Source organism: Rhinatrema bivittatum, chromosome 5 (genome assembly GCF_901001135.1).
Source record: "Rhinatrema bivittatum chromosome 5, aRhiBiv1.1, whole genome shotgun sequence".
Taxonomy (NCBI): domain Eukaryota; kingdom Metazoa; phylum Chordata; class Amphibia; order Gymnophiona; family Rhinatrematidae; genus Rhinatrema; species Rhinatrema bivittatum.
The window spans coordinates 354,672,527-354,687,080 of record NC_042619.1 but is presented as its reverse complement, the minus strand read 5'-3'; the positions used below and the strand labels follow the sequence as shown (position 1 = coordinate 354,687,080).

Here is a 14,554-nt window from a genome sequence, read left to right as displayed (position 1 = left end):
TTGAAATTTCAGATAGAGGCTAGTATTTTGGTTAAGCTATTGAGTTACCTTCCTATCCACTTTAAAAATTGTCGGCACTCTAGTCACATCGTAGTTTATCCAGATATTACCAGAGTAACCCAGTTGCATCAAAAAAAAGTATCTTCCCATGCGCTCTGAAGTGCTATCTAAGAGGGATCAATTTACCTTTTGTAACCCATGTAAATGCCTTATTAAATATTCTAATGTTTTCTTTGAAACTTCCCAACTTAGAGCGTTTCTAGACTCTCACGTCTAATTGTATTTTAGTAGTCGGCCATATAAAGAAATTTATGGTGCCTTCTCATTCTTTTTACATTTCCTTAAATTGTACATTCGGTTCTTAGTCTTATTCCCCTCTGTTTCTTTTTTTTTTTTGAGTTGTGCGAAGTTGTTTTTTTTTTTCTTTCTTGTTGAATTACATTGTGTACACCTCATTTCTGTAACAAGTCTTCTGTTAAGTTGGAATGCATTAAAAAAGAAAATACAAAAAAAAAAAGCCCCATACTTTGCAGAATAGTGAGCATGTCTGAAACCTTTCAAGTTCTATCAACTAGTTTTTCAAACATATTAACAGTAACCATAAAACATAGGTCTATTTTCATATGAAGGCCAATTATCTTTTCTCTGTATATTTACGAGTTTTACAATTATACTCAAAGTTCTCTTACTTAAGCAAGTCCATTAAGTGCCGTATAAAATCTCCTTGTCCGAGAAGTAAGTAGCGTCTCATGGCATGCATGTGCTCTAGTAAATTGTAATTCTTATTGAGAAAATCCAATAGATATTTGCTGGTCTCAAAATAAGCAGCATCAATTTTTCCTTGAAAGGCATTTTCCAAATCTATGAACAAGTCTGCAGCTGGGAAAAAAAAAAGAGAAGCAACATACATTTTAGAAAAAGCCAGGAAACAGTCACATCTATAGGAATAAATGTAAACACATTGGAGTCGATACAATAAAGTGCATAGAGGATTACACGTGTTTTGGACGCACTAGACTAGCACCCAATGCAATAAGGAGATTAGCACATCCAAAACATGCTTCCAAACAAATGCGTAGCCAATAGCATCTATCACATTTAAATTCCATGTGGATGAGGTTATTAGCTATTACCCCCCCAATGAGAAAATCGCTGGGTGCCCAAAGCACACTTTTTAACACGGCAAGTTTAACTCCAGCCCAAGAAGTAGCGTAAAGTCAATCCACAAGTCAAGAGCTCATGAGAAATTAAAAAATGTTGTCCTCTGTGATTCCACCTACTTCGATTCGTTGTGACTTTTAAATTTACTGCTTGCGTGTTGAAAAATAAATGTATACTGGTTTGATTAAAAAAAAAAAAAAAAAATTCTTCTGGATGCTCAAAGCAAGGAGTGCTTAGATATGGGCGTCCTCTGTAACCTCTGCAAAACTGGCCAGAAGTGGGCTAAAAACGGAAGTTCGTATTGAGCTCGGTTACAACTGTAGGTGCCTGACACATTTGAGCACTAGGGACAAACAATTCTCCCCTAACAAGTCCTTTCTTTTTACACAGACTCATTTAAATATTGCATCGAGCACCCAGGATGTGGCTGCATGCATGTTAGGAAAACGAACGCTCAATGAGTGCCCATTTTCAACATGCATCTTAGTGCATTGGCCCCATTAATATAGACCAGAGGTAGATAACTCCAGTGCTTGAATGCCAAAAGTAATCAGGTTTCAAGATATCCACAATGAACACGCGTGATGTATTTGCATACATTGGGAACAATGCATGCAAATAATGTCATGCATATTCATTGTGGATATCCTGAAAATACAACTGGCTTGCAGCACTCAAGGACTGAAGTTTCCTACCCTTGATAAACACACTTTTCTAAAATGCAAGCTTTGCAGAAGAAAGTCATTGAATAATCAGGTTAACACCTCGACTCCAAGAATGCTGAGCATCACCAGAACACAAAGCAAAATCTAAATTGCTCATCTGTAACAGATGTTCTCCATGGACAGGAGACTAAATCAACTGCACAAGTGGATGAGATTATCCAACGGCACAGACAGAAAAGCTCTCGCAGAAAAACCTCTTTTTCTGAGCATCTATGGGCCTTCCCACACAAATGCCTGATGCCCGAGTCTCCTCAGCTTTTATAGCAAACTAATCTTCACTGAAAGGGAAGGAGGATTATGTGGTTGGTTTATCCTACTGTCCAAGGAGAATACCTGTTACACATAAGTAACAACTTTCTCTGGGGACATTCACACAAGTAGGCACCTCCCAAGCTGAGGGTTGCAGCTGAATATTTTGTAGCCTATGCACTTTAGCTGAACATTGCAATCCATGATTGTTTGATGTTAAAAGGAAGAATTAAAAGGAATTAAACTCTGAAGAACTGTCTAACCAACACTGTTTTCTAGGCAGTAATGAAAAGTGAAAGTATGGCTAGAAGACCAAACAGCTGCCTTGCAGTTATCGCCAGGAGAGGCAGAACACAGATGTGTCAAGGAAGCTGCCATGGCTCTCTGATGGGCTTTAACCTTACTTTGAAGAGATTTGATAGATTACTGCAATAAGCAATGCCATCAGATATCCAAGTAGAGGGAGAGTCCTTTTAGTAATTGAAATCTTTTGCTTAATGGAGCTGAATGAAATAAATAGTTGTAACGGCTTTGTGGTATTTTGTTCTTTTCAAATAGGAAGGAAAAAAAAAAAAAAAAACTTTCTACCATGTAAGGTACGAGCCTATTTGCACTTATGGGCATGTGGTTTTGGGAAAATCATTGCTAATACAATGGATTGATTTAAATGAGAGTAGGAGGCTAGTTCTTGTAACTCACTCACTCTCCAAACAAAACTGACTGCTACTAAAAATTAAGAAAATACACAAAAAACTTTCCAAGACAAAATTTAGATCTGCTATTGCAAATGACTGAAATGGTGGTTTCATGAGCTGCACAAAAAATATTTAGAGACCTAAGAACAAGGGGATCTTTTATTGCAGATGAGTGAGGCCATTCATGAATCTGGCATCTGTAGGCTGATGGGAAATAGGTTTGCCATAAAAATCATCATGGTATGCTGCTATAGCACTGAAGTGAACTCTGAAAATGGAGAAATTACTTACCTGATAATTTCATTTTCCTTAGTATAGACAGATGGACTCAGGACCAGTGGGTTATGTGCTCTTCTGCTAGCAGATGGGAGACAGAGTCAGATTTCAAAGCCGACGTCACCCTAGATACACCCCTGCAGTGAACTCAGCTCTTCAGTATCACTCCTAGCAGATGCGGACACTATCCCACACTAGCACAGTGTTAGGTAATTACAGCAAGAGACAAAATTTACCTTGAAGAGGTGCGAGCCCCCGCTCTCCTGCGGTGATACCTCCCCCAGTTGAGAATTCCTGAGGTAATTTCCATATTCCTCAGAGGTGAGCCATGGTCCGGTAACCCCGGCGTGGACTTAGCCCCGTAGCGTGGCTGAAAGGCAGCGGGTGCACATCCGAGCACAGCGGTGAAGGTAAAGCCCTCTTTCCCCGCAGCTGGAGACCGTCTCGGCATGCGATCGGGTAAGTGCCGAGACCAGGTAAGAGGAAAACTTTAAGCTAAGGTCTCCAGTCTCTGGGGGTCGGAGTGCCACCCCGATTCCGAATTTCACCCGGCAAGGTAAAAGGGAGCACTGATCGGGTTGAGCAGCTTTGGTTGGCCTAGGGTCTGGTGCAGGGGTCTGAACAGGTGGAGACCCTTGGGGGGGGGGGGGGGGCCTCATCTTATGCACGGGGGCGTCTGTGCCATCTTCCCTTCTCGTCCGGCGGTACATGTGGATAAAAAGGGGCTTCCAATATAATTTGTTTGGTCACAATGTCCAGCTTGCTATTGCTATTGCTCCTACCCATTAAATTTTGCATTTTTTTACCTCCTTGCTGTCTTGTGTTTGGAGATGGCTGACAAAGGGCTCAAGAAATCAATCCCTATCTTTCGGAGTGATTGAAAAGATCTTGCATGAAGACAATACTTGAAAAGATAGTGGCCTTGGAAGACACAATGTCAGAAGACGAGGCACCACCCCCCCCCCCCCCCCTCAACGAAATCACTTTACCTAGCAAACTGGTGGAAGCAATGAAGGCAATTATGCAGCAGTTGGGAGATAAGATACACACACCAGCCTGGACGTGGAGAATGTGGATGGGACAACTGGTCTCTACTGCTGGAGAGACTAATACGAGGTTGGACAACATAGTCGAGCTTACTGAGGAAACTGAGATCTCTCTCAATTACAAGCAATGAAGTGCTGGAATGGGTCAATAAACATACCGTTGAAAAATTAAATACTGAAAATATGGGCCAGTATAAAAATGTGTATATAGAAGGGCTGCCAGAAAGGTGCAGACCCAGTCAAGGTCCTGACAAAATGGGCTCTGAACACCGAAAGTACAATTCATACAGAATCATCAGAACTGGATGGGTCCTTACCAAAAAAAGTAAACTACAATGTCTAATTTAGAGCTTATATACAGTATGATCAAACCAAAGATTTCTGACACATGCACAAACTCAAAAATGCAGTGATTTAGACGCCATATTTTCTTAAGCAAAAATTATAGTCTGCAAATAAAAACAAACATAGCGAACAATACTTTAACGTGGCATACAAGTTCTCCCTAATAGCGAAAACACTAGCAAGAGCGAGAAGCATTTATTCAGATTTCTCTTACCATCCTTTGATGACTCTGCGGGCTTGGTCACAGCTATCATTTTAGCAGTGGGAGTTTGGTCATGACAAACCTGATACAAGAAGTTTATAGACTTTCCAATAAGCAGAACCTAAGGACAGATGAAAACATCAAGATATGCTGGGTCTATAAATTATATAGATAGAACCCACACAGAGTGAAAATTACAAATGCAAAAAAAAGATGCGATTTCACACAAATATGCAATGTAAATCGTTTGAACATATCTAGAACTACTTTGTTTGGCTTGACTTGATAAAAAAAAGGCACTAAGACTGCACCATAAGAAATGGTATAAACTGAAAAGTGCCTATATTGTATTTATAATCCTTGGTCCAGGCAGAGTCTCCGACATATAAATGGCAACTATGAGCAAACCCAAACTAATCCAATGTTAGCTGATGGTATAGGTTCCTGTCACAATAACCTTGCCATAAAGGCTCGGTACTAACGGATGTCAACAGATCTTCAATGGGAAGGCTACGTTTAAAAGTATTTTTTGTTTCATTCCACACAATGCAATCCACTCAAATGAAAATACGGTTCCATCCCACAACATAATTCAGATAATGAAACCACTCCCACATCTAACTGCGAGGCAGATTTTCTGAATTTTAAATTTATATTTCGTTTTTAAACAAATCCTTAGCGATAACAATGAGATTATCCCTTTTAACGTACCTTCCTCGACTGATCCATGGTAATAAAGGAGGGAATCATGGATTTCCTCAGAGTATATTTGTCATGCCACAGTCTGTCTGTCTTCACTGTAGGATCAGATGCTACAAAAAACTGCAGAGAAAATATAGGTTTTGAAAAATCTGAAAATTTGGTGTTGAACGCAATTATATTTTCATGTTTTTAATCAAAATATCCAGACCCAAATGTTTTTTTTTGTCTCCAAGGGTTCCTATTTTTCCTTTATTTTTCAGAAACATAATTCACTCCAGATTTTGTTTACCATCACAGAATCTAATCCCTGGCAGAGAAACTCTCCTCTTTAATATGCCCTTATTACAAAGCAGATTGAAGAGAATAAAAGGCAAGGAAATGGTTCAAAATCTTAAGGTTTCTTCTACAGAAACAAGCAGCATTCTTAAAAGCTTGCATCAACCAGCTTATGTACTGACATAAAACAAAATAAGTAATAAAAATCAATCATGATCATAGTAATAAGGTGTACAACGTATGTTACACCTATCAAAGACAGAAGGTGGGAATATTAATGCACATAAATATTATCAAACTAGTAAAGAAGAAAACCTGCTTTGGAAATTATTCAGCGATGAAATCTGTATTTCAGTGTGGGTATTGAACTTCTAACAATAAATATGGACAGGTCACACTGGGGGATTTGCATTTAAACAGTATGATAAGCAACCTTCTCCCACCACAACAGTGTTAACGTTTAAAGGAAATCAAATGAGGTTTGACCTCATTACCGGTACATTATTAATTTCAAAAAATGTTTTTCAATATCTAATTACTAAAATATCTTTCTTCTATGTGTATTTTTTACTATTTAAATGGAAATCTATATTATTTTGCACTGCAGATAGGCTTAAAAATTGTATAAAGTTTTGACCAAAAAAATTCTGCACATCTTCCCTACAGGATCTAGAGTCTTCTCTTGTGCCTTGATTTTCAGCACTACATCCCCTGAAGGATAACATTTAGCAACTGAAGTTCCTGGCGAGTTAAGGGAGACATTTCTGAGTTTTAAATTTTGCAATGCTACCCTGTCAGCTAACAGGAATCAACAAAAGGTACAATTTCCCCATAACCCAAATACATAATCTAAACAAAGCACCAGAGCTAAGTCAAGTTAAGATATGAAACCTACAGACTGCACTGTGCTGCTGCTTCTGGACCTGAGTCAAATCCAGCATTCGGTATTTTAAGAAAAGGCCTAGTTAATCCCCTATCAGTAGCCCACTAGCTTCTCCTGCAGTTTTTTTTCAAGTACATATTTGAAAACCAGCAAAAACGTTTAATGCTTGGTTATTGAAACAACTGAAAATGCATATACTATGGGCCGGATTTTAAGAAGGTTACGCGCATAACCTGCCTTACGCGCGCTGGGTCTATTTTAAAAAGGCCCGGCGATGCGTGTAAGTCCCAGGGCTTTACAAAAGGGGCGATCCGGGTGCGGGGCCAGAGGCCTCAGACAGAGCGGCCATTGCCGCTGTGTCGGAGGATCACATGCTGGCAGGGTGCCGGTGCGCGCAACTTGCACCTGCCCAGAGGCAGGCGCAAAAGGTAGGATAAACATTTTTGGGGGGGGGGGGAGGTTAGGGGAAGGGGTGGGAAGGTTAGGTTAGGGGGAAGGGACGTTCCCTTCCAGGCCGCTCCAATTTCAAAGCGGCCTGGGAGGAAACGGAGGAAGGCAGCGCAGTTCAGCGCATGCAAGCTGCACAACTGTGCACCCCCTTGCGCGCGCCGAGCCCGGATTTTATAACATGCGCGCGTATGTTATAAAATTGGATGTACGTGTGCGTTTCTTTTAAAATCTACCCCCAAATGTTTATACAGTTGCACGACAAAGTCTTTGAGAAAGACTTCATAATCAACTAAAAATAATAAAAACAATCAGAAAAGCCTATCTGGAAATATGCTTGTACAGAGCACTGTAAGCTCAATAAAAAGAAGTCTTTTAAAGAGGCTGTGCTGTGATGCACAACAAAAAAAGAAAAAAAGCAGTCAAAAATTTTTTTACTAGAAACAGTTGTAAATTGCTACATTAATAATTACTATGTAAAAATTGTTTTTTCCCCAATCATTTTAATTATAGTAAGAGAAAAAAGATTTTAAAAGTATTTAATCACTTGTCCTTTAAGAATACTGAATATATTTAACTTTATGCTAAACTGTGAAACCTTTACTGTTGAATGGTGTGTTTCATTTTTAGGGATGTGCATTCATTTTAAACGAAATAAGACAATGGCAAAGAAATTGTCTATTTTGTCGTGTTTCGGGAGCGCCCCGAAATGAAAAAAAAACAAACTGACAAAATTGCGTGGAATTTCGGATTTTGAGTTACTGCGCACTAAGTCCCATTAGTGTGCACTAACTATAGTTTTCTTATTTATAGGCTTAGTGCACACTACCTACAATTAGCTCTTTAGAAGGAGACAGCCAATGCGAATGCAGAACCATACCTCTAGCTAACAAACTGCCCCCCAATTGACACTTTTTAACTTATTGGTAACATTTTTTGTTACTGCGCACTAACAACCAGTTAGTGCTCCCTAAGTCCTATTAGGACGCACTAACTCTGAAATTAGAAAACTAGGTAGTTAGTGCGCACTAACTACGAAATGAAGGAAACACGAAATAACTACCTCCTGAATCATTATAAAAATGAAATTTGACAGATAATGACCCAAAACGAAAACGACACAAACAAAAAAAAAAAAAATTCAGTGCAGCATCACTCTTCCACCAAGACAAGCCTTTTCTAGATAAGTAGCAGATTGTTTTGATTGAGTATGCTTGGAATAAATTGGACTTTCCTGTATGTACCCAGATCTAGAGTCCTGGGTTTTGCCTCCCTTCCAGCAGATGGATTCAGCGAAAGCTTTACTGATACTGCCTCAGTATTTCTATGTCTCCAGCAGGTGGTGGAAGTGCAAAGCCTGCAGTTTAAGTTTAAAAAAAAAAAAAAAAGGAATTAGACTACAGGATTTAGGAATGCTTGCCTCCCATAGGATTTGTTAGGTCCTGGTGGGGCCATCTCCTTTGGTTTATGAAGTGGATGAGCAGGGGATCCTTCAATGCTGGAAAGGGCTGAAAACTGGGGGTCCCAGTTCCCTCACCCCGAAGGAGAGAGTGAGCCTGCAGCCACTCTTCTTTGAGGGAAGTACTTTATTGCCTATTAAAGTTTTTGTTTAAAAAAAAAAAGAAAATTAAACAAGGGAGCAAATAGGGGTTGCCGTGGGATGGCACATCTTTACCCCAGCTCTGCTCTTAAGCGATCGAGCGGCTCACTTGTTATTCCCCGTTCCTCCAGTGGCTTTTTTGCTCTTGCTGCCCAGTGCCGGATTTCATGCCGCGTGGTTCAGATTGTGGAGACTCTCGCACGACAGCAAATGCTCCCCCCAGTGCATCTCCGGTGGGAAGGGCATTTTGGGGAGCACGGCCGTAAATAAATCAGCCAGGCACTGAGAGCCTGGGAGTCTCTCGGTGGTGCGGCAGCCTGCAGTAGATCCCTTCACACTAAGCCTGGGAACGGCGGCAAAGTTGTCCAACTTCAGGGCTGCCGCAAGGGCCGCAGAGGGGGATGGGGATTTCCCTCTTTTTTCTCCGGTGGTGGGGACCTCCGGGGGAGGTCCAGACACAGAGGGTCTCCCTTTAGGAAGTGAGGACCACCCCCCAGGACTCTGATGCCTCTATTTTCTCCTTAGATTTTGTTCTTTTATTACACAAAGCTTATAAGGCCAGGAAGGCCACGCAGCACAGAGCTGAAAAGGGAGCTTCGATAAAGCCAGCAAAGAGCCCAGGCCCTCCAGGGCTGCAAGAGCCACGAGGGTCAGGCGAGTCCTAGGGGCCCCAGCACTGCCGCTCACCTCGGAGAGCTCCTCCGAAGCTTCAGAAGCAGATGATCAGCAAGTGCAAGATCCTCCGGGGTTGGATCCAGATTTGGTGGTTCAGGACCCAGATCAGGTGTTAAAGAACCCGGCCATTGACGGAGAAGATCCCAAGATGGTACGGTTGTTCCCCAAGGAGGAGCTGGATTCCCTGATACCCGCTGCTCTGGAGGAACCTGATATAGAGGTCCCACAAGAAGAATCGGAACTGGGAGCAGTGGACCCGGTGATGGTTGGCCTCTGGGGTCCAGTGAGGTCTTATATTTCACAAGTTGGTCAGCACGTTGCTGTTTAGGGAGTGGGATACTCATGAAACAGGTCTGAAGGTCAGCATGGCCATGGATAAGTTGTATCCTTTGCCAGAGGATACGCTTGAGGCTTCTGAAGGTAGATGCATCTGTTTCGGCTGTTACTAAGAAGACTACCATTCCCGTTGCCGGTTCTACAGCTCTGAAGGACCTTCAGGATAGGAAGCTGGAAGTACACCTCAAGAAGATTTTTGAGGTGTCTGCCCTTGGTGTTTGAGCTACTATGAGTAGCAGTTTTATGTTGAGGGCCAGGTTGTACTGGGTGCAGTAGTTACAGGCTGACTGGTCCTGCTCTGAATCTGAGACGAAACAGGTGGAGAGGGTGATGGGATGCCTGGAATGCCCTTCCGGAGGAGGTGGGAAAGATGAAAACAATCAAAGAATTCAAAAGGGCATGGGATAAACATTATGCATCCCTAAAGGCTAGAGGATGGAAAGAGTGCATGGGGGTAACTTGCTGGTGCAGTGTTTACGACCTTCAACCAATAAGTCTTCATGCTTTTGATGCAGCTGCAACTTTGCTTTCTGCTTCAAAGGCAGGGGGGAAAAGGGGAGATGGATTCAGATAACCAACATGGCCCTGACTTTTACGGTCTGGAGTACTGATACGCAGACATAAGGGGAAAAGCACAGAACTGCTTCTAAGGCCAAGTCCATAAGGAAAGCATGTCCAGCAGCACTGTCTGAATTTTCAAGAAGGCTCATCACCAATAAAAATGTTGCTATCAGTAAATCGTTATGGGTTATCATAAGGCTTGGGGATAACTGCAATGTAGTGGCAATTGCTACCCTTAAGAGAAATATGGGGGTATCTTCCAAGGCACGGCATATACTACCATAAGAAGCTTGCTGGGCAGACTGGATGGACCATTTGGTCCTTTTCTGCCATTATTACTATGTTACCCTTCTTAGCAGTGCCATTTTAAGATGCATAATTACCTGAATTTTCTGAAAAACAACCTTTTTCCAAATAAAATCCAGAAAGTGAAGTTTTACCACTTTAGAATTTTAGTGCTTTGGACACCAATGACTTATTCCTGTACAACCCACTAACCCCCCTCCCCCCATTTTTTGAGGTGGGGGTTAGAGGGGTGTGCAGGACAGTGGAGTGCCTCGGGGACCTGTACGTGAACCAGTGCTTTTTAATATATTTATAAATGATCTGGAAAGGAATACAACAAGTGAGGTGATCAAATTTGCAGATGACACAAAATTATGCAGAGTAGTTAAACCTCAAGCAGATTGTGATTAATTGCAAGAGGACCTTGCAAGACTGGAAGATTGGGTTTCCAAATGGGAGATGAATTTTAACATGGACAAGTGCAAAGTGATGCATATAGGGAAAAATAATCCTTGTTGTAGTTACACAGTGTTAGGTTCTATCTTTGGAGTTACCACCCAGGAAAGAGATCTAGGCATCAAAGTGGATAATACATTGAAATAGTCGGCCCAGTGTGCTGTGGCAATTAAAAAAGCCAACAGAATGTCAGGAATTATTAGGAAGGAAATGGAAAATAAAACAGAGGATGATATAACACCTCTGTATCGCTCCATGGTGAAATCGTACCTTGAATACTGTGTACAATTCTGGATACCGCATCTCAAAAAGGATATAGCTGTACTCAGCGCATAGTTAAGCTCTGGAATTCATTGCCAGAGGATGTGGTTATAGCAGTTAGTGTAACTGGATTTAAAAAAGGTTTGGATAAGTTCCTAGAGGATAAATCCATAAACTATTACGGTAATAAATAAGCAATAGTAGCTTGTGATTTATCTAATGTTTGGGTACTTGCCAAGTACTTGTGACTTGGATTGGCCACTGTTGGAAACAGGATGCTGGGCTTGATGGACCCTTGGTCTGACCCAGTATGGCATATTTTATGCTCTTATGTAACTAACATATCAAAATATTTGGATGAAAAAAAAAGAAATGCCAGGTCCAAAGGAGACAGTACATCATTGACATTACATTAATGCCTTCCACTCCACTCACAGGCTTATATTTGCCTCCTGGAGGCCATAGACTCAAATGTATTTACTCTTGGATTAGGATGGAATATCTATGGAAGGTCCCTTGATACAACTGTGAATAGCTTAAGAAAATACATAATACAATTGATATATAAGATGTATCCCTTCACAGTGAAATTTTCCAGCAGCATTTGAAAGTTTGGGGGGGGGGGGGGTTGTTTAAGGAAAGGTCCCAGGAATCATTTCAGAAAATATGAAAAAATAGTGTGAAAAATATGCAGAAGCTTGACTTTGGACATGTTTACTAACCTATGTCCTACCTCAATGTAGTAGTAAGTTCTGAAGGAAGAGGAGAGAGAATGTAAGAGGACCACACATAGAAACATAGAAATGACAGCAGAAGAAGACCAAACGGCCCATCCAGTCGGCCCAGCAAGCTCCCACACTTTTTTTTTTCTCATACTTATCTGTTAATCTTGGTCCTTAGTAACCTTTTGGTCCTATTTCCCTTCCACCCCCGCCATTAATGTAGAGAGCAGTGTTGGAACTGCATCTAAGTGAAATATCTAGCTTAATTAGTTAGGGGTATTAACCACCGCAGTAAGCAAGCTACACCCATGCTTATTTGTTGCCCAGACTATGTAATTCAGTCCTTGGTTGTTGTCTGTATAGATCCCCTTTTCTTCATTCCCCCCTGCCGTTGAAGTAGAGAGCTATGCTGGATATGCATTGAAAGTGAAGTATCAGGCTTATTTGGTTTGGGGTAGTAACCGCTGTAACAAGCAAGCTTCTCCCCGCTTTTTTGTGAATGCAAATCCTTTTTTCCATCTTTCCTCTTGCCTTTGAAGCTTAGAGCAATGTTGGAGTCGCATTAGCCGTGTGTATGTTTATTGAATAAGGTTATTATCTCCAGGTAGTAGCCGTCATTCCCGCGAGCCACCCACTCTTCATTCACATCCTCTAGAATTTATGGATCCAGTGTGTTTATCTTACGCCCCTTTGAAGTCCTTCACAGTTCTGGTCTTCACCACTTTCTCTGGAAGGGCATTCCAGGCATCTACCACCTCCTGACATTGGTTCTGAGTCTTCCTCCTTGGAGTTTTAAATCGTGACCCCTGGTTCTGCTGATTTTTTTTCCAACGGAAAAGGTTTGTTGTTATCTTTTGATCATTAAAACTTTTCAAGTATCTGAAAGACTGTATCATATCACCTCTGCTACTCCTTTCCTCCAGGGTGTACATATTTAGATTCTTCAATCTCTCCTCATAAGTCATTCATTGAAGAACATCCACCTTTTTGGTCGCCCTTCTCTGGACCACCTCCATCCTCTCTCTGTCCCTTCGGAGATACGGTCTCCAGAACTGAGCACAGTACTCCAGGTGAGGCCTCACCAAGGACCTGTACAAGGGGATAATCACTTCCCTTTTCTTACTCGATATTCCTCTCTCTATGCAGCCCAGCATTCTTCTGGCTTTAGCTATCGCCTTGTCACATAGTTTCTAATGATCTAAAGTCGGCGAAACAATCACCCCAAGGTCTCTCTCCTGCTCCGTGCAAATCAGCCCTTCACCCCCCATTGAATACAGTTCTTTCTGATTTCCACACCCCATATGCATGACTCTACACTTCTTGGCATTGAATCTTAGCTGCCATATCTTCGACCACTCTTCCAGCTTCCTTACATCCCATCTCATTCTCTTCACTCCTTCCGGCGTGTCCACTTTGTTGCAGATCTTAGTGTCATCCGCAAACAGACAAACCTTACCTTCTATCCCGTCCGCTATGTCGCACACACAGATATTGAACAGGACCAGTCCCAACACAGATCCTTGCGGCACTCCACTTAACACCGCTCTCTCTTCAGAGTAAGTTCCATTTATCATCACACATTGTCGTCTGTCCGTCAACCAGTTTGCAATCCAGGCCACCACCTTGGCACTCACTCCTAAGCTTCTCATTTTATTCACCAGCCTCCTGTGCGGGACCATATCAAAAGCCTTGCTGAACTGCAAGTAGATGACATTGAGCACTCTTCTTTGATCCAATTCCCTAGTCATCCAGTCGAAAAAGTCAATCAGATTTGTCTAACAGGATCTTCCCCTGGTGAATCCATGCTGCCTCTAGTCCAGCAATTCTCCCGACTAAAGACAGTTCACTATTCTTTCTTTCAGCAGTGACTCCATCACATTTCCCACCACCGAGGTGAGGCTAAGCGGCCTGTAGTTTCCAGCCTCATCTCTGCTCCCACTCTTGTGAAGCGGGACCACTACTGCTCTTCTCCAATCACTCGGCACCACTCCTGTTTCTAGGGATCTATTGAACAGGTCACACAGCAGACCCGCCAGCACATCTGAGCTCCCATATTCAGGAACTCGAAGAAAGGAGAAAGAAGATGATCATTACCACCTCCCCTATATGCTGGGGTGTAGCAGCAAGCTGTAAGATATGGCGAAGGGAGAGGCTGTTCTAGAAAGGAATGATCCCAAACATTACAAGAAGGATAATTGCTAGCACGCTCTACTACAAACCTGTGGTGGAAAGCAATCCCAATGCCCTGTTGCTTTGCATGCTTTTCCTACTTGTTTGAGGAGTTTTATCACCTGACTTCCAGCCTGTCTCCCTTTTCTCTTGCTCCTCCCCCCCCCCCCCCCCCCCCCACCAACCTTTCCACCAAGGAGTGGCCCCAGGCTACAGCAGTTCTCCTGAAGTCCAGACCAAGGCAGCAGCTCCTCTTGGGCCCAGGGGGCCACACCGCAGTGACTTTGGTTTACCTTCAGGCCTGGGTCAGCCACAACAGCTACTGCTCCCCACAGATGTGAATCAGCCATCAAGATAGAACTATGAGCAGCCCATAGAAGGAGCATCCTTCCTACTGGAAGCACAAAGACTTAGCTACTGCCCATTTATCTGAGGTTGTGATAGAACCTCCTGACCCCATCCGATTCTGCAATCTTTCCCTA

General features: G+C 42.3%; 1 protein-coding gene across 1 annotated transcript in view; it reads right to left on the bottom strand.

Annotated features, from left to right (window-relative positions):
• TUBGCP3 (tubulin gamma complex associated protein 3) overlaps positions 1–14,554 on the bottom strand; it is a 208,751-nt gene that overhangs the window by 100,277 nt on the left and 93,920 nt on the right. The window contains exons 12-14 of the mRNA XM_029604687.1: positions 5,411–5,521; positions 4,712–4,820; positions 690–879 (exon numbers count right to left, since the gene is read on the bottom strand). Coding sequence (XP_029460547.1) covers positions 690–879; positions 4,712–4,820; positions 5,411–5,521 — 410 coding nt within the window. The remainder of the gene's footprint in view (positions 1–689; positions 880–4,711; positions 4,821–5,410; positions 5,522–14,554) is intronic.